The 25,550-nt window shown below is 42.4% G+C and overlaps 1 protein-coding gene across 1 annotated transcript in view; it reads left to right on the top strand.

The window, feature by feature from the left end:
• The window catches only part of oxsr1b (oxidative stress responsive kinase 1b), a 45,966-nt gene that overhangs the window by 3,906 nt on the left and 16,510 nt on the right, over positions 1–25,550 (top strand). Inside the window, exons 2-4 of the mRNA XM_066642396.1 lie at positions 7,770–7,882; positions 15,484–15,592; positions 20,076–20,217. Of these exons, the coding sequence (XP_066498493.1) occupies positions 7,770–7,882; positions 15,484–15,592; positions 20,076–20,217 (364 nt within the window). The remainder of the gene's footprint in view (positions 1–7,769; positions 7,883–15,483; positions 15,593–20,075; positions 20,218–25,550) is intronic.

The following is a 25,550-nucleotide window of genomic DNA, read 5'->3' as shown; positions in this document are numbered from 1 at the left end:
TGAGCTATAAAACATACTGATGTTCTAATAAAACAGTAGGCCATGATTTTCCAGCTGATTTAACAACCTCAGAGGCGGAGGCAGCCCTGATAAGACCATGCCCTTGTTATAATTGTAGCTATGGGCTTTGACATTGAGTGGGATGTAGGTATATACGGGTGCTGCTCTCAACATGAACTTATATTAACTTTAAAAAAACAGCTGTCAGCGAAAACAAAGTTGTTTATTTTCTTTTTGCCTGAACGCATTCTTCGCGCACTAAATGAAAGTAACTTGTGTGAAACTCTGATTTAAAATACTTCCGAAGGTCTGATAAGTTTTGGCAGGTTAGCAGCAGCTTTCAGACGTGGCGTGCTTGTATTCACCTGTCACCTGCCACATGTTATGAACCGAGCGATGGATGTTTTTAACTCTTATTGCTTTTCCTATAAAACAGGTTATTAACAGAAAGGGTATTTGTCCGAGCAATCATTTATTTTTCCACCGTTTCTGGTCTCATTTAATTCAAGCTCCTGTTTAACTTCGAGAAAATGGTCTGAAGAGTGTGGGGCTGTTGTGTAAATTTTTTATTTTATTTTATTTAAAAGCTGCATGGTTCAGCTCTTAAAGAAAAATAACGTTTTAGGGAGTAGAAGCCCACACACATTTACTACATAAGTAAGGTCTATTTGAGTGTAAAGAAATATAGCATTGATATAACACAAACATTGTACCCACAACTACATTTTAGCGTGACATTTTATAAAATTAAAAATAAACATAAATCAGAACTGTGGAAATGGTGTAGTCGGTTATCAGAGGGTTTTGTTCTAAACAGATCAGTGTTGTTATTGTTCAGCGTAATCAGTATTTGTGTTGTCCATGGAATTTGCATATCATCGCAGTCCAATGAAACCAAAACACCCGCATTTCTATTGGTCCGTTCGTTATGAAATGTTCACACAGTGTGAAGGACAGCTGCTGTGTTCAGACGGTGCAGGAAACTAAAAACCCTCAAAAACGGAGGTTTGTGTTTTTAATCGGACAGCGACGATTATGGATCTGCTCCTAACACAGCTGCAGTAGCCAGTTACCAGTGTGTAGCACCCCGGTCTAATGCAGTGTATAGAGTGGATGAGGACTCTGACAGGTCCCAGGTGTCTCCGTTTTGATAGGCTTGAACACAGTAATAAATCTCAGATAACCGATAAGAGGGTTTTCTCAGTGCTGTGATGAGTCATATGCATTCATATATTGAGAGAAATATGACCTATGATTCATCAAAAAATATGCAGCTATGATAGGTTCAATAAATATGGAGCCTATGTAAATTGTAATAACCTTAATATGATGTACTGCATCACACTGCTGTCATACGCTGTACTACAATTTGATGTCGTCATGTATCTTTCCACATCATATATCACATACACAATGCTAGGTACAATGCAGTGTCATGTTATTTCAGAAGATCTACAGATTATTCAGTGTTAAAGCAGAGAAAAGATAAATGAATCTGTGTGAGGTTCCTATCGAAAGACAAAAAGCACAGGCCAGAGATCGTACTCCATGTTTATTCAGAATAAAAGATTTGCTACTTGTTTTCCTCACAAATGAAAATAGGACAATGGTATTTAAGGTGGAACCTTGAAAGCAGGGAGTAAAAGTCAGTGCTGAACAAGCAGCTAGAGATTGCGTGTTACTAAGAAGCAAGCCCTTGGATGCTGTTTTAGCATGTGGCATGCAGTAGAGTGGGTTTGCAGCGACGAGTCCCGTAACTTGTAAAGGGCCTGATGTTAATTTATTAGCAGCTAGTCATTGTAGCTTTTTTCAAGAACTCAAATACTGAGCGTATTCATTTAGGAAATGAAGTAGTCTTTACGATGCTGTCTTCACGTACACAGATAAAGGTCTTTCGGGACACTAGGACACATGGTGCGGTTTTATTTTAGCTGATGGTTTCTAAATGAACAAAATCCCAGGCGATTTAACACACACCCCTTATTCGTTTAGCTGCACTATAAATAAAAGAACTAGGCAACAGTTTGATTTACTGTCAATTGATGTATGTTTCCTAGAATTTTGATTCTCGTGGAATTAATAAGGACCATTTTAAAACGTAAAAAAAAAAGAGAGCCAGACCTTGTCTCATACCTCTGCGTTTGGCTCACGCTCCCTGTTTGAAATGAACGCTTGTGAAGGGGGAAGCCCTCTCTCTAAAGTGCACTCAGCAGGTCCATTGTTTTGGTTACTTCTCAGGACAAATGGTCTGGTTATGACTCTGGTATTTCCATCTCAAAAAGCTGTGGGTCTCCTCTAACGGAAAAAATTAACCCTTTTCCCTCAGAACTGTTTCCTCCAGCAGCTCGATCTATCGTTCTGATGTTGTCATCTTTATTTATTTATTTAAAATCATTCTGAATCCAAAATTCAGAAAATTACCTTTGGAGAAGCTTTTTATATTTTTAAAGTAATACCATAAGTCAATATCCAAAGTCGGGCGGCACGGTGGCGCAGAATTTAGTGTCGCAGTCACACAGCTCCAGGGGCCTGGAGGTTGTGGGTTCGAGTCCTGCTCCGGGTGACTGTCTGTGAGGAGTGTGGTGTGTTCTCTCTGTGTCTGCGTGGGTTTCCTCCGGGTGACTGTCTGTGAGGAGTGTGGTGTGTTCTTCCTGTGTCTGCGTGGGTTTCCTCCGGGTGCTCTGGTTTCCTCCCACAGTCCAAAACACACGTTGGTATGTGGATTGGAGACTCAAAAGTGTCCGTAGGTGTGAATGTGTGAGTGTGTGTTGCCCTGTGAAGGACTGGCGCCCCCTCCAGGGTGTGTTCCTGCCTTGCACCCAATGATTCCAGGTAGGCTCTGGACCCACCGCGACCCTGAACTGGATGAGGGTTACAGATGAATGAATGAATGAATATCCAAAGTCAAAACTAGGTATGCACGCAAAAAAAATAAATAAATAAAGGTATTAGACTGGAGTCTCCATAACTTTGAATGAAGTATTCAAATTGCATAATGTACTAACAGGTCATAAATAAAATCACTTTTATTCATTTCTTTTCCTGGAATTCTGATTTTAGCTGTGTCCATGTGGTGAAAAGAGGATTAAAAACGCAGAACAATTTCTCCTTCATGAAGCATTACATTTAAGGAGCTCTCTTCTGTGAATCGAGTTGTAAGACGTCTGAAACCCTCCAGGGAGCTTTCCAGTTTCTAGCCATTGCCTGAAGTTAAGCAAATATTTGGACGTCTCAGATTCGGATCAAATTTCCAGATCTGTGTGAAGCCTGTGGTGTAGGAGATTTAATGATGGGATTTTATTAGGAAAGGTCAATGAAAGGAAGACTCTGGAGTTAGATAGAAGTTTTACTACTGGAAAATGCTTACATTTTCAGAGGCTTATTGTATTTAAATGTAGCAATGTGCACGTTTAACATGTGCTAACCCTGGAGAAAACAATAAAATCAGCCCAGTTGGATAATGCTCATCCAGGTTTTTAACTTCTCAACAAATAAACAAATAGCTAAATGTTCTAGCTTCATAAAACGATCCTCAAACAAATCAAATACGTTGCCATAATTTATAATGTATATTTCCAGATCAAGGATGTCATTTTAATGCTTTGGTTGAGCTGTGTATAGCAGCGATTAATCTTTCGCCTTTACAGAGGACAGGAGCGGAGCTGAGCGGGGCTGGGGGTCAGAATGAGGGCAGATAGTTTCTTGGGGGAGGCATTAAGCCCTAAATGTGACATTTCTCACTGAAGGCTTCAATAATGTGAGGAATGTGAGGCACGCAGCAGAAACGTAATGAAGGGCTCCTGATATTAGAAGAAGGAGCCGGTTGGAGGAAATGCAAACACAGGACTCAGCCTGAAGGAGCTTATTCACCATGAGCGCTCTGAGGTAGCAATGTCCATTCAGCCAGGGCTCATTCATTCATTCGTTTTCTGTAACCACTTCATCCTGATCAGGCTCGTGGTGAGTCCAGACCCTACCCGGTGTCATTGGGTGCAAGGCAGGAGCACACACTAAGCAGAGCAACAGTCCAGCACTGGGCATCGCTCATGGACGCAGCCCGTCCACTGGTCGACATGGGTGTTTGGACTCTGGAGGGAAACCAGTGCATCTGGAGGAAACCAACGACACAGGGAGAAAACACCACACTCCCCCCACATGTTCAAAGTTTGGTGTTAGAAGTTGGTTGGATTTCCACAGTGTAAATTCAGTGTTGTTCAGGCCTGGGCTCTGAGAACAGTGTTGACACTTTCTTCATTGATTTTACAGAACCAAATTTTAACAGTTTAATGTAGAATTAGGACTTTTAAAACAGTTTGCACATTACCTTTTAGAGCTGAGGGCATTATTTGTCTCAAAAAGGCTTCAGCAAATGCTCTTAAAAGGATCAGAATCGTTCCTGGTGGTTGTGATGGTGCACACACTGGTTTGTGGGGTTGGGACAGCAGCCAGCTGGGGTGTAACCAAATAACGTCAGCTGGCTCTTTACTTAATTCTCTAATGTGGTCACCTAGTAACCTAATATTGAATTATTTGAGTTAGAAACTGGCAATCAGAAACAGACCTGCATTAAATAAAAAGAGGAGTGCTGTGGATCAGTCGTACAGTGCAGGGGAAAGAATGATGCCGGTGTTTGTCCTGTAATAGTGCCACATGGTAAGCTTTTGAAGAACACACCCTGGGTTTTCCTTGCTCAAGTCTGCAATCAGACAACACTCTACAGCAAATTTGTTTGATATTCCCTCAGGGTGTCATCACCCATGTGGCTGATTAAGGCTCTTTGAAGCTGGCTTTACTTGCTGCATTGTTCCCATTGTGGTGATGGATTTGCCTCACTTTAAGGCGGTAGATAAGTTTCACCTTTTTCATTTTGAGTTTATCTTAAGAACGTGGAGTTTCAGTGAGTGTGCTGAACTTTGTCCTCACCTAATAGTACCCTCTAATAGACTATGAATGTGAAGGTATTTCAGAGATTTTATCGGAAAATCTTGCGTCATTTCTATTTAGCTGAAGTCAACAGCGTTATCTCAGGTTTCCTCTCCATTTAGTGATCTATGCCAAGTTCAAAGAAGCTTTTGAAGATACGTGGTTGGGGTTTTTGTGTTTGTTTGCAGTTGTTTTTTGACTAAGCATTTGTAACATCTTAAAATTTAAACATCTGTATCTCTAAATTTTAGAACAAGAAGCAATCTAAGAAACGAAAGCGTTCCTGTCGGAGGGTAATTACTCTGCTCCAAATTGGCCGCAGGCTCATGCCTGAGGACTGATCGGCTGTTTGGGAATTAACGTTGGACTTTGAGTCAGTGCTGGCATCGGTAACACGATCCCCATTCCCTTCTGCGTATGTAACCTCCCATCCCTCCACTTCATGTCTGGTTGGAGAATTAAATATAGACCCTGCTTCTGATTGATGAAAGGTAGTGATCCTCTGGGTTGGACGACCTGTTCCTGAGTGTGTGCTGTGTGTGTGTCTGTTAATGGTTCAGGGATTCACGTTGTGTGAATCAAAACATGAGCACTGACAGATTTAAAAGGGATAACAATATTGTCACTAAAAGGTGGGTTGTCATTCCAGACCATGTACTGTCATTTACACATTTTACTGTCTAGTATTTAGCTTTTTCCTTAGTTATTTTTATTATTTTTGGCTTTTTATAGAAGAAAAAAAAGTTTATCCTCAAACTTCTGCAAACTATTCTCTGCAGTTATTAGTAAGTGCCAATCTCACCCTTTCATGGAATCTGCTCTAATCGCACACTGACTCATCAGGGACAAGCATGTGCTTCCTCTGACACATTTGAGGCCAAAGCACTGCTTCTTTTCAAACAGCTGCTGAATGCCACTGAACACTTTAATACATTGAAGGACAATGAAACAACTTTATTGATCCCTTGGGGATCTCGCTTCTCTGCATTACTCCCATCTGTGGCAGTGAACACACAAACACACACTAGTGAGTAATTCTTCACACACACACACACACACACACACTAGGGGCAGTGAACACACACACACACACACACTAATGAGTAATTCTTCACACACACACACACACACACACACACACTAGGGGCAGTGAACACACACACACACACACACACACACACACACACTAGGGGCAGTGAACACACACACACACACACACTAATGAGTAATTCTGCACACACACACACACACACTAGGGGCAGTGAACACACACACACACACACTAGGGGCAGTGAACACACACACACACACACACACACTAGGGGCAGTGAACACACACACACACTAGGGGCAGTGAACACACAGCCGGAACAGTGGGCTGTGACCACCTCAGCGCCCAGGGGGCTGTTTGGGGGTAGGGGCCTTGCTCAGCCGTGAATGAGTTTTCACCTGCCGGTCTCTTCCGGTACCGGGAACAGCACCAGCGACCCTCAGACCTCAAGCTCGCTTCTCTAACCTCACGGCCGTAGCTGCCCCAGATGCCCATGCTAGCTTGCACCGTGAGCAGAGAAACCAGGGAGGGTTGCCACCGCACAAACCCTAAGAGCAAAGCCAGTTGTTTTTCTGTCAGCTTCAGTAGAATTATCCTAAAGAATACAGTAAAGAAGAACTAATAAGCTAAGGTCGTTTAGACTTTTAGACATAAAACGACTGGAAAGTGTTGTCTCTGAGGAAGATTCATGGTTTCCATTGGTTCTTGTTCATTTGGGAAACTTACGCTTAAGTGCCATGGAAAAACAGCCTCGCTTAAAACATTCTGAAGCACTCTTTTCCCCCAAATATTTGGACTGCTGTTTTGTGTTCAGCTGTCACCTCGTGTGTTTAGGGGTTAATCTGTCGTATGAATATGGTTAGAAATCAGGTTTTAATTAAAAAAAAGAGGGCACTTGTGTTTTTCCCTCCTTCCTTTAATCCACGGTGCCCCGCTGGCTCAATGAAAATACTAAACAAAGAGGACTTTGTTAATATCCGGGCACACGGAGGGCCCTTGGGATGTTGATGAAAGCTGATGGAAGGGGAAAGAAATAAATAACAGCAGCCCGTGACACACTCAGTACAGTAGACTAGGGGAAGCTGTGCTGCGGGGAATGAAGGAGGGACTCTGTCGTTGGTGTACAGGTGACCTCTCGGTGCATATATGACACATGCTGGTTTATTAGGCTCCTCGGGTGGTGGAGAGTGTGTGTTTTACAATAGAAATCAAATTTAAAATAGAATAACAGCACAATCAAATATCGAAACTAGATATCGGTAATATCTTCTTACCATAGCCTTAATATCAGTCCAACTGAGTATTGAAAGGCCCTCTCTCTGCTCTGTTCACTCCGATGCCAGTCAGCGGCGCCTTTAGCACAAGCTCATTAAACGACTCTAGAGATTAACCTTAGAAGTAAATTTGAAATCCAAGTTTAGAATGTCCTCTGTCTGTAGATGGTGTGGTGCGGTGCGCCGGTCCTCCTCGTTGCTTGGTGCCTGACATTACATCGGCTAAGCTGGTGATTTAGCTTTAGCCGTCTAGCTCTTACCTGAGAAGGGTTGTGTCCCTGGAACCTGGCAGGATGCTAACAGGTAGGACCTGATCCGAGAGCATTCGGATTGTACTTATGGCATTAGATTGGGTACAGACTGCCTTGCTAATGGAAAGCTGCAGTTAATGTAAGCTTCTGTAAGCGTCTCGACGCTAGACAAACTACCACACGACTCTCGGGTGCATGGGTGGTCCCCTTTTGTTTTAATATGACCCTGTTGAAACAATGACTTTAACATGAATACTTGCTTTGTTGCAGGGAGTGGAGCCACTGCAGTTGTCCAGGCAGCGTACTGCGTGCCCAGGAAGGAAAAGGTAGCGATCAAGCGCATTAACTTGGAAAAATGCCAGACCAGCATGGACGAACTCTTGGTAATGAAACAGTTAAACACAACTCTCTCTCTCTCTCTCTCTCTCTCTCTCTCTCTCTCTCACACACATGTAATTTGGTTGCCGAACATAAACAAAGCTTATTGCAATCACAGGTTCTTTTTATAATATTGCTGTGTTGTCTAGGATTTAAAAATTCAGAGGCAAGACACCCACATTGTCTCAGGTCTGCCCCATGATTATGAACTAAATCACTCTGGATAAGAACGTCTGTCAAATGGCATAAATGATGCAGTGTCAGCTGGTACATGGTAGATATAAGGCCTATTGGCAAAGGGAAGAGTTCTTTTGAGGGTGGGGGAAAAAGCCCTGAGTGAGTTTTTATGAATCTCTTATGCTGCAACTCACGGGGAACCTGTCCAACAGGATATTCTCTTACAGAGCAAACCTCATGAGTAAAACATCATTGTCATCCTCGGATCCTCGCAGGTCGAACACGAGAGGAACTCCCAAAGGCAAAGAACAAAGACCCACATTGTAGAGAAGCCATTTGTCTTCTGACAACTACTCATTAAATCGTTTTCCCAGTTGCAAAGAGATGATGCAGTCAACTTCTTCGAGGTGTGCTGGAATAGAAGTGTAGAGCTGAACCGTGTTAAAATTCTCGCTCTGCCACTACGGATCTCTCGTGTGACCCTCAGTGATTTAATCCTTGTACTGCCTTGCTGCTTCCAGCTTTATTATCTTAATGTTTCATGTTCATCGAGGAGCTCAAAAGGTCGTGCGAAGGTTGAAAATGTAACTTACCATCAGCCCGTGTGATCCCTAATGTCGGCGGTGTCTTTGATCCTTCAACAATGTAGAGCTCCTGATTGCATGTTCGGAAAGAGGGGAAGTCAGGTCATTTGCCCACATTCTCTGAGAAGAGGCAAGATGGCGTGTAGTGTACCTGTGTGTTCTAAATAACATCAACTAACAGGTGCTATTTCAATCTCATACATGTTTTCTAAAATATAGAAAATTCCTGCCGGTTCAGTAGCTCCCGGGTCTGTTTGCTCGACAGAAAACCGGGTCTGGTGTTTGTACACAGCCCTTTCTCTAAATGGGAAGGAAACAGTGGTCCAGAACGAGAAAATATTATTACAGCCAGTAGATTTTAACGTTGTCAAAGAGAGATGCCAGAAAAGTTACCTCTGTAGGCGTTCGGACAGCGGAGACACCTCTGAACGTTGAAAGGCATGAAAAGGGATGAGGATATTGCTCTATTTCTGTTCCATATGTGTGTAGCATTGACTCATTTTTGCTGTTTCACAGATGTTGTACGTTATGTTACTTCAGGTGGAGTTCAGGGCACAGTAGATAACTTTATCTGTGTTCAAAAATAACAGTTTAGGTCTCTATTATAGAAATTTAAACTGTTAATAATAGTTTATCGTTATGTTTCACTTCAACTGCAAATGAGCCACAGTTGGTTTCTTACTGAAATCGAACCTTCCACTCCAAAAGATGCAGCACTCACGCTCCTCAATGCCTGGCAAAGCGCGTGCATGGCTTTGGGACAGAGCTTCTTTAGGAGTTTCTGAATGAGGGGTGGGTGTATTTTGCTTTTCGAACACTAGTTCTCCAGAATCTTATATAGTGCCAGATGAGCTTTCCAACCTAAATGACTACATTTACGAAAATAATCTCAATGAAAGGAGGCTGTGTCAAACCTGGAAATACTCAAATAAAAATTGAGAATTACCGTAGAATCTTTCAAAAGATAGTTGTGATCAAAGTGGTGAATATTTTTCTCACTCTTCATAGATGGGAATAATTAGGTGGTGGATCTGGGACTTGTGGTCCGTCCTGTTTGGGTAGCTATGTAAGTTTCTTCTTTGTCTGTCTTTGCCTTTGTGAGCTCCTTAGCAACCTCAGGAAGAGTTAAATTAGACACAGATTGCTCCTAAAATGGACTCGACCCGCGGTCAGGCATCCCACATTTCGGCCAGAACTTTGAGCAATTTTCTCCAAGAGGTACAGCCAACCGCTCTTAAGACATGGCCCATTTACCCCAGTTGAGCATGCTCTAGTTCGCCTCAGTTTAATCTCCGATGGTCAGTAAGAAGAATCCCATATCTCTCAGAAAATCACAAACCAGTGTCTTATTGCTTATGATGAGCAGACTTTTATTTCAGAAACTCTGCTTATGTTGTTGTCACCCAGAGAGGTTTTTCTTCTCTCGCTCCACTGAAGGCTCCAGACTCTAACAATGATGTAATGGTTTGTCCATAGTGGCTCCTCTGTGTTTCATCACAGTGTCCATGTGACGCGATGTTCCCCGGGTGTTCTCAAGACACGTGACGATTCTGTTAACGCTGCGCCCGATGAAACTGCTCTGATGTTAAAAGTGCTGCTTGACCGTCTAGAGACCAACAGCGCTAAATTCTGTGCGAAATTCCTTGTTGAAGCAGCTGTTAGTGGAAGAAAGATCTCTGCCTGCAGCAGGCCCAGAATAGCTTAGCCTATATTCCCCAGTCATCCACTAATCAGAATTCGTTTGCTTCCCCTTCTTTCAGCGCTCAGCTTGCGTTTCAGAACTGCTGAATATTAAAATCCATGCAGTCGATCTGCTGAGATCGTAGCCTTTGTTCATTTCTCAAGCACTGCCCCCCCCCACCACTACCCCTTGCCTCTGAGGGATGTCTCCTTTTATTGACTGCTCTCTTGTGATGTGAATCAGCAGAATTTCCTTCAGCCTTGCCTTCCCTCCCAAACCCTATACGCTTTGATCTGACAGCAAGTCCCAGTAATGAATTGGACACTTTTGTCTCATGCTGGAGACACGTTTTTGCCTTCTGTTGGGTGCCAAGCAGCATAAAGGGTGGGCAAAGCACATGAGGTGGCAGCTGCTACAGAAGCCTTTTGCAGCATGAGATCATCCTGCTGCCCACTGCTTGCCCAGAGGTAGGGTTCAGGGATGGTGCAGAGCCTTGTGGTGGAGTGTTTTACTGCACTGTCATGGCCTCAGCTTCTCTCGAGAAAAATGTATCCTTCTTTTTAAACCTTTTTTAAACATAAACCAGATGTGGACAGAACAGCACTATTCCTGTCTTTTATCTGGAATTTTCTGTTCTCGCAAAATTATAAAATGAACAAAACTGTTCCTTGCAGAGATCACATTTGTCTAAGGATTATTCAGAATTTTTAAACGGTCATAAGCTCTGGAGAATCAAGCCACCAGTTCTTTTCTGAAGCAAATTGGCTTCTTAATAACATTGTACGTTCACATGTTTAAGAACATTGGACAACTGTTCTATCATCCACCAGAGGGCATTGTAGAGCATGCATTTAACCTTTTATTGCTTCTAATTTAATGTAATGAATGAAACTTGCTTAACAGATGTAAACTTTGGATAAAGAGTGTGGACTGCCAGAGGCATTAGGAGTTATTCTTCCTTAAAATGAAAAGGAAGTTTAGCCTGTGTAACTCGTCTAGTTCAATATTTATGTAAGTATTACTCCAACGGTTTTGCCAAAGTGTTGCTAATGTGTTCACTTAGGTATTCACACACCCCACTGACCATATTCTGTTTGGACTGTACGAAAATATTTCTGCCACTTTGTTCTACTTTAAGCTTTAAGAGGGGGCATTTAAATAAAAAAGTAAAAGGAAAAAAAGTGATGTAATGCATGAATCTGTGCAAAGACCGGCCATTTATTTCTTTCCGATTGAGAATGAATGTGAACTGCTGTTCTCCAGAGTGTGCATTATGTTTCTCTGTGGTTCACAGAGGGAGCAGAACCCGACTAATCACAGTGTTCACCGTATGATTTCCTCAAATCGCATTCTCGTCCCTCCAGGGGGTCAGCTGAGCAGGCAGCACCAGCAAATCTCAGGCACAGTCAGGCATTAGCATGGGTTTTACTGTTGCACAGGATTTTACTCTCTGGGTACTGCCTGTATGGTGACCTTTTACAAATTTAAACACAGATTTGTGCTAAGACCAGTTTTAAAATTACATTCCTTTGTGCAAATATCGATTCTACCACAGTGTGTGGAGGGGAAAAGAAAAAATGGTTACATTTTCTTCAAATTTGACTCTTGAAACATGTTAAAAGTTGAGGTGTGAGCAGCAGTTTTACACCTTTCACAGAAACTAATACAACATCATAAAACTCTCTCTTTTTTTTTTAATGTTTTAATGTTGTGTTGAATTGCATAAATATGCAGCTTGGGAAAATAGTCATTTCTCTGGGGCGGTGGTCCTGGTGGTGAGGGACATGAGCGTGTAACAGGAAGGTCGCTGGTTCAATCCCCAGAGCCGCCAGGTCATGACGGAAGTGACCCTGAGCGAGGCACATGAGCCCCAACTGCTCCCCAGCCACAATCTGGGCATGTTTACTGCCCCCTAGTGTTCATGTGTGTGTATAAATGTGTGTTTCACTGCACGGATTGGGTTCAATGCGGAGAATTGATTCTAATTATAAAAAAAACAATCTAATTCACATAAGACCATAAAATACAAAGATGCTTGGGGATACTGCAGTGCTGCTTTTATGTCCTAAAATTTTGCCTTTTTTTTCATGCCAAAATACGTAGAAATTGAGAGCCCACACGTGGGGCTGCAGGTATGTTTCCTTCTTTAGCTTTAACTGAATTTAATTTACAGTTCAATCAGTTCCAGTCTGTCAGCTCTCCCAGATACCAGTGAAGAGAGAGGAAAAATAACGAGACATCTCCTGGCAGTGGGCTTGGCCCGAAAACATCCACTGGCTCGAGATAACCCTCCCCACACACAGCTGTGGAAGCACTTTCCCACTCAGCTGACCACAGCTGACCCTGAACAATGTGGAGCATCGGGCAGTTGGCAGGATGGCGTCAGGAAAATGTACCCATTCTCCTTCTGTACTTTTACAAGATAATGTGCAAAGCATTGTGGCTTTCTGTGGGTCTGTTATGTCTGTGTAAACCAATCCTGCACCTTTTGTTATTAGAAGAGGGCTCTTCCCTTGAGGACGTTTCTTACTCAGGTCTAAATTCCCCAGTCTCATTTACTGAAGTGAAACTACCGTCTGAAACGTAATTGTAATGTGCTGTTGGAAATAATCAGTTAGCGCTGCTTGTCTTTTCTCATTGTACAGCTGTTTGTAAAGAAACCAGACCCCAGCGTTAAGCCGTTCTCCCATAGTCTCACTTTTACAACAGAGATTTTTCATTTGTAAAAAGCAACTTATTTATGAATTTATTTTGCGGTTTTTGGAAACATACTTCATTGACTGAAATAATCATATCATCGTAGAAGAACAGGTTGCATCATGAAATAAAAGAGAAAACCCTCAACTCTCTTCATATGACCGTACACTGCTGTAAGATTTGATAAGCGTCTGTAAAATCAAGACCTCCACTCTCCATTTGATAACATTTAGTCTCTTAGTAAGTGTACGTCTTCCTATTTGAGAAGAGGTTTTGAGATTTGCATTTAAGAATTCTTGGTGTTTGCCTTAAACTCTTCCCTAAGAAATCTGTTCTAAATCTTGCCCCAGAAGTTGTAAGCGCAGTCAGTTTTTGTAGCGGAATTGATGCCTTCTCATTATAACGCATGCATTCTTCCTAATGGGAATATTCACGACACACCCATGAGAGACACACCACACCTATGGCATTCCTATTTCCTTGGGCTCATAGGATTTTCCAGGTTCTGCAGGTTGAAGCTTGCAGCACAGAAGGCTAATGGCTCAGAGAGTCGGGCTAAACGTCGGGTTCACTGTTGTATATTAAACTCGCTGTTTGTGGACTTTTATACAAGCTTCTGCACTCCAAAGAAGTTGACTTCATTTGTCAGTTAGAAGTTGAATTCTGGCTTTATCTAAGCTGCTGATTTGAGCCACTAATTCATTATTTGTTTTTGTTTTTTCACAGCACTGAGGAATTTGGTTCTGCTCACTCTCCAATCCCTGTGCCATGTGATTGCATCATGCTCCATGCTTTATTAAGGTTTCTTGTATTGGCAAGCAGAGCTCTTAACATCAGCAGTCTTTCTTGTCCAGCTTGTTATTGATGATTCTCTTATAAGGAAGCTGGAATATTGGCTTTCTCCTAATGGTACCTCAGTAGAATTGGCTTTGCGTGTCAGCCGAGGAAACGTTAGCTAGTTCTTATCTCTCTTGCTCAACTAACACATGAGGGTACGGTTAAAATTTATTGTGTATTTTCTCTGAATAAGACGTTGGTCCACTCGAGAGAATGGTGCCATGTAAGAGTGTGACGCCCATTTACGAGTGAATCCGACACACAGCAATTCGGCTAAAGCTTTGAAACTCTGTCCATTTGCTGGCCACTGTGTGGTCCACCTTGTAAATTCATTTCAGTGACAGAAGTGTCGGTCGTCCTCTAGTCCTTCATCAGTGACACAGGACGCTGTCGGCTGGATGTTTTTGGTCGGTGGACTGTTCTCAGTCCAGACACTGAGGGGTTTAAAAACTCCAGCAGCACTGCTGTGTCTGATCCACTCTACACCAGCACAACACACACTAACACACCACCACCACGTCAGTGTAACTGCAGCGCTGAGAATGATCCACCACCACATCACACCTGCTCTGTGGGGGTCCTGAGCGCTGAGGAACAGTGGGGAAGAGAGCTAAAATAAAGTCTGTAGAGGAACAGATGAGAATATTCTGTAAACGTAGGTGTAAAGTGCACCTGTATCTTCAGTGGAGACGATAAAATGTTAATGTTTAGGCGGATCGGTGTGTCTTTACAGATCTTCTCAGGAGCGCACTGAAAACCTTGTTGTGGTGCTTTATCTTAAAATCAGATCCAAAGCTTGTAAGAGTTTTTGCCTCGGGTTAGGAGTTGTCTTTCACTTTGCGTGTTAAGGCCAGTCAGGAGTAGCTGCTGAAAACAGCTGCCAGAAATCTAATTTTAGAAGAAAATGTTTACCAGAATCCAGCTTTATTGAGGCAGATTACATTAAGGAATTCTTTGTTAAATTGATTTAAACTGATCTACAGGGAGGTTAAGGTGTTCAGGGGAAGTTCTGGTTCTGTTTGTAAGATTCTGGCTGTAGATTTGGGGCTATATCTCTGGTATTTTCCTCAGTTCTTCCTCGTCTCAAACATAAGGGGTCTGACATTGGCTTTAGCACCTGGAGAGAAGGGAGGAGGGTGGGGAGGGGGGGGGACTGTTTCTATTTATATTGTCGGCGAGTGCATACTGGCCTATTTTCCTTCTGAATGGTGTTGTCAACATTTCGTGCTCAATTTAACCAGAGCATGGGAGAGCTGAGGCAAGAGGGCCTTGTTATTAGGGATGACTTTTGGCTGAAAGGAAGTGATTCAGTGGGTTTTGTCAGCAACTAATTTAAGAGTGAGCTGAAGTGAGTAGTCACATTAAAGGGGAAGCTTCCTGGTTATCAGGCTGTATGGGCTACTGATATATGTTTTTATATTCCTTTATTTGTATATAATTTTTCATTCTTTAAATATAGAAATGTCTCATGATCCACTGTGCTGTGACAGGCGGATGAATGAATTACTAGGTACAGCAACGTGCAAAATAAAGGACTAAAGGTTTAAACAATGTTTGAATAAAGGTTTAAACTGATCTGAACTGACTCTGGCCAATTCTGCTTTCTCTGTCTCTCTCTCTCTCTCTGCAGAAAGAGATTCAAGCCATGAGCCAGTGCCACCATCCCAACATCGTCTCGTACTACACCTCCTTCGTAGTGAAGGATGAGCTGTGGCTGGTGATGAAGCTTCTCAGTGGTGGTAAGGGAGACCTCGGTTTTCTTCTCTCAGTTTTTATTACCACTCATTAATCACGGTAGTCTCTCTCTCTCTCTCTCTCTCTCTCTCTCTCTCTCTCTCTCTCTCTCTGAACATAACACACATAACAAAATATCTCACATCAGCCCTAACCCAACAGAGTCAGTGTATATGTTCAGACTACTTACTGGTGTCATGCAGCCCCACACCTACTCGTGTTAGTAACTCAGACAGAAATCAGTATTGTACTGGAGAGTGATCTGTGTGGTGGTTAGCTGGGGTCTGCCAGGGGCCTCACTGGGCTAATCACCATGCTGAGGCAATAACAGGACAGCTACACACTGCTGCAGCATCACACACACACACACACACACACACACACACACAGATGAAAGTAAGAGGTGACAGGAAAAGGAAGCTCATTAGTACTGCACTTGTTTATCAGGAGCACATCTCCTGTGTCTGTCACTGTCACTGCACACCAGCATTTTGAAAGCGTGGTACACTCTATTTCCTCCAAAATAACAGACCTCAGAACAGTTGCTGTATCTGCCCTGTGCTTTATCAGGTGTGATCAGCAGACACGGAGATTACAGACTTATCTAAATGGCTGACAGCACAGAGCTAAAGCGGGTTCCCCTGAAATCACACAGGCCTTACATTTATAGAATCCCCAGAGACTGCCTCCTCTCCTCTATCCTCCCAGGGGGGTTTCACACCAGCTCCAACAAGAGCTTGGTTTCATGTTTTTGTTTAATTTTAGTCTAAGAAACCAGACCAATGCTGAGAACATCAGGATGGACGAGGGCCCTTTGTCAGAAAGGGGTGAAAATGTTCAGGAAGCGATGATTCCGAGTTCTCCATTTGATACATGTTGTGTTTCTCATGTGTGTTGTATTGTGCATCTTCACTCTACAGAGCTGAAGTACAGAAGTGGGTTTGCATATGGAATACATTAATTATCTTATAAAATTTTACCTTTATTAGAGCTTCAAATCTGGACCCTTGATCCATGTTCCAGGCCGGGGTTTTGTAATGGCTAGCATTATTACATCATATCTACACTATACCTTGCTCTGAAGGATGCACCCAGCTGCCTAAAGATGCATGGATAGTGGCTATTTCACATTTATTTAAAAATTTTTTTCAAAATATATATTTTGGTAACAACTCTGTGTCTCAATTAAATAAACGCTTGATCTACTTTTTCTTGTCAGGGCTGGGCGATATGGCCCTGAAATAATATCACGATATTTCAGGGTAATTTGGTGATAGATATTCTTGGTGACACGAACAAAACACCGAAAAATACTTGTATTAATTTCAAAAACAGACTATTGCAACAAAATCAATATGATATTAAATTAAATGTACTTAATGTATATGAATAATATTAAAGGATGTTTTCATTTCTAACATAATACCATGGTTTATTGTACATCTGATATGCCATGATCTGAGCTACATCCAGAGACTGTAAAGTTCATGATGAAAGTATGAATTCACTTTTTTCCCCCAATGGTCTTGACCTACTACTCAACAGCAGATGCTTCCTGTGTTTCCCTCAGCCTCCTGACCTTCTCCTCTTCGCAGATACTGATCTTTCCCCAGTCATCGCTCTGGCATGCTTCTCTGCTCTTTGACCCACTGGGCGTGCGTTAACTCATGCCTTCCGTGCCAGCTCGCGTCCTTCAGGAAACCAGCGAAGGCAATTTTAGCAGCTCGTGCACAAAGGGTCTTTGCCTGCTGTGGAAGTGAGAGAATTGCTCTACAACTTTTGCGTTAGGTGCTGCGATAGAGTTCTGAGAAACCTCTCCTTCCAGCCACTTCCAGGAGGTCCTTGGATTAGTCTCAAGCACATCCCTCAAATTGTAGGCTTGAACGCTGTGAATCGGGCACAGCTTGAGCCTGGGCCCTTTTTGCCAGCCAGCGCAGTAGGGGGCTTACATCCACACAGACATCCAGATTAGTGTGATTTCTTGGCTGTCAGCGTAAATGCAGATCAAATATATCTTTCTTTCTCTCTCTCTCGCTCTCACTCTCATATACCTTTAACATGCAAACTTTTTAAAGATGTGCACATTAGCGCTGCTTCATGAGGCAGTGCATTGTTACCATCTCATCTTTAATGAAAACCCAGACATTGCAAGATCTTTGAGAGTGGATAAACATTTAATGTATGTTTAAATTACCAGCGCCATCGACATCACGTGTTACATCTTGCCTTTTGTCTCCTGTTGCTAATGACCCATCTCCACCATCTCTCACCACTTCCACCTCCTCATCCTCCTCCAGTCAGTAACTCACCACTCAAAGCCAGTTCTTTGTTTATTACCGTACAGTGCTATAAACTCTAGGCTAACTACGACGCTGGATGCTTAGGATTACTTGGGGCTTGCTGACAAATTGAAATTGCCAACAGTCTCTTGTAACGGAACTCCTTTAGGATAAATCCATGACAGAGAACATTTTTCCTCTCTAGGGTTCATGGCCATGAGAAACCACCATCATTCAGTTTACCATCAGGGCTCTTGTGAGTAGAAGCAGGAAATGGTAATGACTTGCAAGTATGCGATCAGTGTAGAAAAAGTAAGTTGCACAGTCTGTCAACCTGACCTTTTAAACTTCATATCTTCAGTTTCCTCCTCTTTTCCTTTGGGCCTGTGTACTGTATCTGAAAGGTTTAGCTCGACTCAATCCCGAGAAAGCCTCCGTGACCCCTGCGCACTCTGAAATGAATCCGTTATTGAGCGGTGGGTAGATGGAGAGCATCCTGAAGCAGAACGGCAATAAAGATCCTCATAGCGCTGGTCTGGCTTCATGCCCTGGCCACACTGAGATAAATCGAATTGGAACGCTGCCCATTTCTGCGGCGGCACGTCTCCTAACCCTCCGTTCTTGATGATCGTACCAAAACCCCCATGCTGCTTTCCAGTGAATTTTAATTCAGATTGTCATTGAGATCTGTGCCACGTGCTTCTTTCTTGGAATTCCAGTTTGGAGAATTTTACTTCAGGGTTGAGGATAGTTTTTGTTTTGTTTGTTTTTTTTCTGACTTGCCCATTATTCCTCAGGCAAGAAGGAAGTGAAAAGCCTTTCCTTTGAAATTTCACAAGGATGGAAATTACATGTGCTGCTCTTGGGCATCTTTTATCAGCACACAGCATCTTTTGTGCAGCCAAGGCCTGCCCTGAAACCAGGAAATACTCAATATTTTCACAAAGTAAAAGTCCCTGTAAATACTGTTTAGCGTCCTCAACGTAAACGACTGTCGTTTTTATTTTTGAACACAGCTTTTCTGCAGCTTTTGCTGCTTGTACCTGAAGCTGAAAACAAAACCTTTGCAGAAACATTCCGTCCTGGCTTTAGCAGTGTAGATGTCACTGTATTCACTTGAAATTCTTAAAATCTGAGCATTGTATTTGCATAAATAACTCCTTCATCAGTTCAGGCGGAGTCTTGGACCGGGATGCTTACGTCAGCTCTCTCTGTCTGGGACCATCCTTTGCCAAAAGAGTCTGGCTCCCCTTCAAGAGCTACTTAAGAAGCTACACAGCAATAAAGACGCTGATAGTAGAGTTATTTTCGGCTGGTCGCGGGGAAAATATTGGGAACAACTTTGTTCAAGTTTCACGTTGTTGCTCTTGTCTTCATGGATGCTGTATGCCTGTTCCTGAAAGAAAAGAATCATCTCCGTGTACTTAATCCAATTAAGAGATGGTTCTGTAGAGACAGTGTTTCTTGGACATCATCCACTGCGTGTTGTAGATTACGCCGACCCTAGGATACAGTGCTTGAATCTGTTACAGGTTTAGTATAAAGCACACAATGTAGTCTACATAACAGTGAGCTGTACTCTGGGCTTCGTTTTGGGTTATTGATGGAACAATTGCGTGGAACATCATAAGCAGTGGGCACGGAATGAAGAGGCAGCCTAACATACATGTTTTAAAAGAGTAGTCCATGAGAATGAAGTTAAACAAGTTAACCCATCACCCCGACAGCAATCCACACCCCACACACTTGAGCTATGACTCTACGGCTGCAGCATGTTATTTTTAAACCTGTTTAACTACAGCGAATATCCGTGTTACATTTTACTCCAAGTTTATTTATTCATGTGCTAGAAAGAAAATAGTATTTAAATATTATACTTTCCAAACCTTCCGCTGTCAGATGTTGTTTTGCATTAATAATGATAACGGAGTCCTGCTTCCTGAGCGCTACTTCACTGTGCACAATAAGACTGTATACTGCTTTTCTTTAGTAAACAAAATGAATCATATACTGCATTGTAAACAGTAACTAACAGCTTCTAAAAAAGGAAAATGTCTGTTATGTGGCATGTGTAACCAGACCTTAGTACGACTAAAAGCTGTGTTTTGTGATTCTAATACTGATGTGGAGGATATTCCAACCAGCACTAGTTGGTTATACGGAGTACTCCTCTTTTAGATCACGTCTTGTGTCTTTTCTCATCATTTAGGTTCTGTGTTGGATGTCATCAAGCACATTATCTCCAGAGGGGAGCACAAGACCGGAGTGCTGGATGAGCCCAGTATAGCAACCATTTTGAAAGAAGTTCTGCAAGGACTTGAGTACTTGCACAAAAACGGGCAGATCCACAGGTGAGACAACACTGACATAGGCTTAAAGTAGTGTCCTGTCAAACGTATGGGAGAATTTCTCCGATTCTTTATTGTTTTTATAAATACGACATGATCCATTTAAAATTTCAGTAAATAACTGTTAGCAGATAGATTAAACAGTTTCATCATGATTGACCTCGATGAAATGACCCTTTAGGAACAGGAATGCCCTGTAAAAGGCATGAGTTTGTGTAAATGCATGTTGGAAAGCTATAGCCATTCGTGATGTTAAGCAAGTCGTTACTGCTGCCAGGTTTCTCCCAGGACTGCAGTAGGAGTTAATGAGATTGCTTGGGAATTTGCCAAAAATGTCTGAAGTGCCTAGTCCAGCAGTATCTATTCACATACAGGAATAATGCTTACCAGCACCGTTTCTATTATCTTTGGGTCTGTTTCAAGAGACTACAGTGGACATGTAACCTATAGTGTGGCGTTGTGAATGCTTAATATGCTATTGGTGTGAATTATAATAATTACGGGGGAGGATTGGATGTCTGTTGCATGTCAAGACGGAATAGTTCCTTTCCCCGTTCAGACACCAGGCTTTAAGATTTAAAATGCTGTTGAACCACATCTGAAGTTGAGTCACATCTAAACTGTTTAATTTCATCATTCAGATTTTATCTTTAGAAAGTGTGGTGTGTAAATGTGTCATGTGTATGACCTTTTTCTTGGAAACAAAGACACTGCATTTTCCTTTGTCTGATTTTATGTGATTGATTTCTCGATGAACTCTGTAATGGGTTTAAATTACAATTAAAAAGCGTGCGGCCGTCATCAGGACCCAACCGTTCTGTCTCATAAAGTAAGTAAAACACGAATGATGGGGGATGTGTTTAGAATAGTCTCTAAAGACAATTTCATACACACTGACCTTTGACCTGGGTGAACAAGGTGGTTTTGTTTTTTTGCAAAACGTTTAAATGGCTACAAACCCCTTTTAAAGTTTTTTCTCTTAAATTGTCTTCGCGTGGAGGTTGAACTCGGTGAACTATGACATTCCACAGCCGTTTCCTCCTGTGTTGTAGTCTACTGTGAGCTCAGCTTTTTCAAGAAAGGACGGCACTTAGTAAATTGATGGTGTACATACACAGATGCACTGCAGAGATGCCTTCGTAGTCGGTGATGGAGATCACATTTCCATTAACCTCAGAGTAAGATGAATAGTGCTGCAGACGCTTTAGCTCCAGTCTTGGCTCTCTCGAGGATTTATAGGTGGTTTTATTGTTGGGTACAGTGACACTGGAATGGCAGACTGACGTGCCTAGGCCAGTATGAATATGTACGTCATTGGTTTAAAAATAAAAAAAAAAACCTTGCATTTCGTTAAATCTCAGTTTCACAAACAATCCATCCATCCATCCATTATCTGTAACCGCTTATCCAATTTAGGGTCGCAGGGGGTTCAGAGCCTACCTGGAATCATAGAGCGCAAGGCGGGAATACACCCTGGAGGGGACGCCAGTCCTTCACAGGGCAACACAGACACACACACATTCACTCACACACTCACCTACGGACACTTTCGAGTGGCCAATCCACCTGCAACGTGTGTTTTTGGACTGTGGGAGGAAACCGGAGCACCTGGAGGAAACCCACGCAGACACAGGGAGAACACACCACACTCCTCACAGACAGTCACCCGGAGCGGGAATCGAACCCACAACCTCCAGGCCCCTGGAGCTGTGTGACTGCAACACCTACCTGCTGCTGTCCCTTAAGTACACGTAAGAGCCTTGAGGCAGAAGCTTTAACATTTAAATAGTGAAGTCACACTGGTGAGTTATAGTAGCTTTAGCTCCTATTGAGAGTTCAGGAGGAAACCAAGGTCTGGAAAGTTGTTAATAGAAAACAATCACAATCATAGTATTAATGAGAAAAATGCTTCTCAATCAGTCCCAGTGCCAACTGACAAACAGTTTGATGTTGTGATAACACTGAATGACATTGTGCATCATTGATAAACATCTTTAGCCACCACCTGAGAGTGGAGGCATTACCCAGAGTAAAAATGTCACCGCCCCCTCTTACATCAGTGAACATTGAGGTAATGGAGGGTGGTTTATGAAGCACGTGGAGCCTACAGCTGAAAGCATCTTGAAGATCTCTCTGAACAGTTAAATAATGGAATTACTTTTGGATGTGTGTGTGTATGTACGTATTCAAATGACTCCATTTTGATCCCTTTTAATATTAATATTATTAATGTTAATGCTTTGTAAGCATTTCTTGTTTTCTTCTGAAAGGTGCAGGGGCCAGTTAAAGCAGATTGTGTCAAGAATTCATGGCCTTTATAGCTGTATCTCAATACCTAAGCAGATGGCATGTGGCTTAATCTCAGTCAACGAGAGCTCATCACCTTGTCATCATGCACCCTTCCTGGAAGAGCGAATAACAAGCGTCTTATTATATACATGACATCATAATATACTTTTTACAAAATTAAAGGCGACGTTCCCAATTTCCAGGTGCTGCTCTGCAGTCGGTTTGCGCTGGAAACCGCTCTAATGTGTTTACGAAGCCCCAGTGTCTGTAAATGGGTAAAAAAACAAAGTGTCTGGGTCCGGTGCTAGGCTTTCTCTCTCTCTCTCTCTCTCTCTCTGATCAATAGAGAGAAAAGTTATCTGTTGTTGTTTTAGTGTAGAAGTGGATCTTATTTCTTATTAATTTGTAAAAAATGTGAATAATTGCTGCTAATGCTTTATAGTAATGATTGTTTAAATAATGCTTCCATATTCTAAGCATGTGTCAGTGCTGATGGATCTACTTGTGATTGTTGTTTTACTTTGTTAAAGACGTCAGTGCTGTTTGAACCATCTGGGTTTTTTCTCCTTAACCCTCCTTTTCTTTTGAGTCCTCGTTGTTAATTTAAACAGAGAACATTGGACGTGATGTTAAAGTTTCAGTGCAATAAATCTGGGAAAACCTGTTTGCCATTAAACTCACACTAAAATTAAGCCCAAAAGCTTCTGTTTCTGATGGTGTCTTTCATCATATCCCAGAGCTCCAGTGTGACATTCATTCACAGTGTGGTGCACAAAGCTCACTGCTCTGTCTGCATGAAGTTAAACCAGGGCTGGAGTTTTGGGAAGTGGACTGTTTGTACAAAGAGCTCGTGTGTCTAATAGGACAAAAAAAAAAACAGGAATTCTACTTGGATTTTTATGGCTATTAGGTAAATCAGTAAGAGTTCACAGCTTTAAGAAATGGTCTGTTGAAAATGGGTGCAATGACCATGTCTTTGCTCTGTAAGCTGGATCATATGAGTGAGGACTGGAGAGAGGAGGAGGAGGAGGAGGAGGAGGATGGGTGGCAGAAAGTATCTGGTCGAGAGTCAGTGTATCACATGATATCCACTCTGGACCCAGCAGAATGCAATTAGAGGCAATGGCTCAAGGCACAGATCTGTTTCATCTTTTCATCCACATCAACATGTTTACCACAGCAGTGAGGCGTAAAATTGACCTCCGACCTCTGTCCTTTGACAGGTACATGATGAGCTTGGGTTTGCACTTTATCATTAAAAGGCTGCCCGAGGCGATCTAATAACTTGCATGTGGTTTATAGTTTTTTTTTTTGTTTGTTTGTTTTTGTTTTAGCTCACTTGGGTCCACTGGGTTTTTGTCAGATGGACCGTGCTGGTGATGAGATGTGTCATGTCATCTGGGAACAGCTAGAGGACATCATGGAGAAACTGGAAGTCGTTCCGTTATCGTAGCATTTGTTTGATTGGTTTGTGCTGTCACAGGTTTATGGCCGTGCAGTAATTTTGTGGTTTGAGAATGAGGTGTTGTCATGGGAACCTCAAGGTGAAAGTCAGTGCAGCTCATCATTGGACCAGAGGCAACAGCCTAGGCTGTGACGAGCAGTGGTGAGAGCCGTTTGTCGGTATAAATCTCCAGGACGCGTTTGTAGCGCTTACACGTGCATGGTCACCTGGAATATTGGCATTCTATAAATAAACAGACCGCTTCATGCGTCCTTGTCCTCGCAGGATTGGCCCGTTGTTCGTGGTTTGGTTCGTTCAAACCGAGCATCTGTGTTTAGCTTTGTTTTGTTTTATTTATTTATTTTTTAAGCTACAGGTTCTTTTATCTTCGTGTGCACAGCCGAGCGCTAGTTTGTTTCTATAATAGAATTGTAAGAGTTTGAGAAAACAGGATTTTATTTATTTATTTAAAATATTGAGAATATTTCAGGGACATTTTTATGAAACACATCTGTTTTCCCTCAGTGTTTTAGTTGAAACAGGTGCGATGTGCTCAAATGTTGGCTACAAAATGGGAATGAATTGACTTGATTCATTCATGTTTTTATTTATTTATCTATTTTTTAAAACAGAACCATCTCTGTTTCTCAGTAATAGGTGATTTATTTCAAAGTTGCACATTTTTAAAGCAGTAGGTCATATAAAGTAGGCCGATCTGTACTTGACTGGTTATAAAAACCCTTAATACGTTCACCGTTTCTGAAGAGCTGACTGGAAGTCTGAATATTTATTGCTGTGCAGATGGTAGGGCCCAGGAACGATTCCGTTGCTTTGAAATGAACCTGTTCCTGAGGGATTTCTTGGATTTCTCTGGAGTGGAGTGGGGCTCAAGGGTCAGCACAATGTCTGTTTACTGGATTACTTCTCTTGGAGCGGTGAGCTTCTACGACCCTATGCTTCTTTCTTAAATTATTTGACTGTATCCGTTGAAATGGACATCGTTTGACCAGCAGCATCCAGACCTTTGCCTACAACTGTACATAAGTGTGCTCCAAGTCCTGCTGCTTCTTGTTTTGAAGTAACCCCATTGACTGATGGGTGATGAACCCAGGCTTGGGTAGCTTGTAGTTGTATAGTCACATGATGAGTGCAGTAATCAACAAACCACCTTTTGGGCTGAACCAACGCTTATCAGTGAACTACAGTGGGAGATGTCTGTGATTTGGATCTGAGAGGGAGAGAGAGAGATGCAGATGTAGATGGGAATGCATTTGCTTCAGGAGAAGTGTCTACTCTGAGATAGGAGTTATCCATTATCCTGTCTAGAAGCACAGCACTCCCAATGGAGAAGCCAAACGCGCTCTCAATCTTTATCACCGATGTCAGTACCACACTTGCATAATGCTGTATATATGTGTGTGAGAGAGCGGGAGAGAGAGCATATGTTCTCATGCTGGATTACCGCACCATGAATGTTTAACTCCATTACTCTGCTTGTGTTGACTTGTGCTCGCCTAAGCCCTCTGCTAATAGTCATCAGGCATGCATGTGGACGACTGGAATGTTTCCCACTGCTGAAATCTAGGCGTGGATGCTGCATGGT

Source organism: Hoplias malabaricus, chromosome 1, assembly GCF_029633855.1.
Source record: "Hoplias malabaricus isolate fHopMal1 chromosome 1, fHopMal1.hap1, whole genome shotgun sequence".
NCBI lineage: Eukaryota > Metazoa > Chordata > Actinopteri > Characiformes > Erythrinidae > Hoplias > Hoplias malabaricus.
The sequence above is the reverse complement of the archived record's forward strand: the minus strand, read 5'-3'. Positions and strand labels throughout refer to the sequence as shown.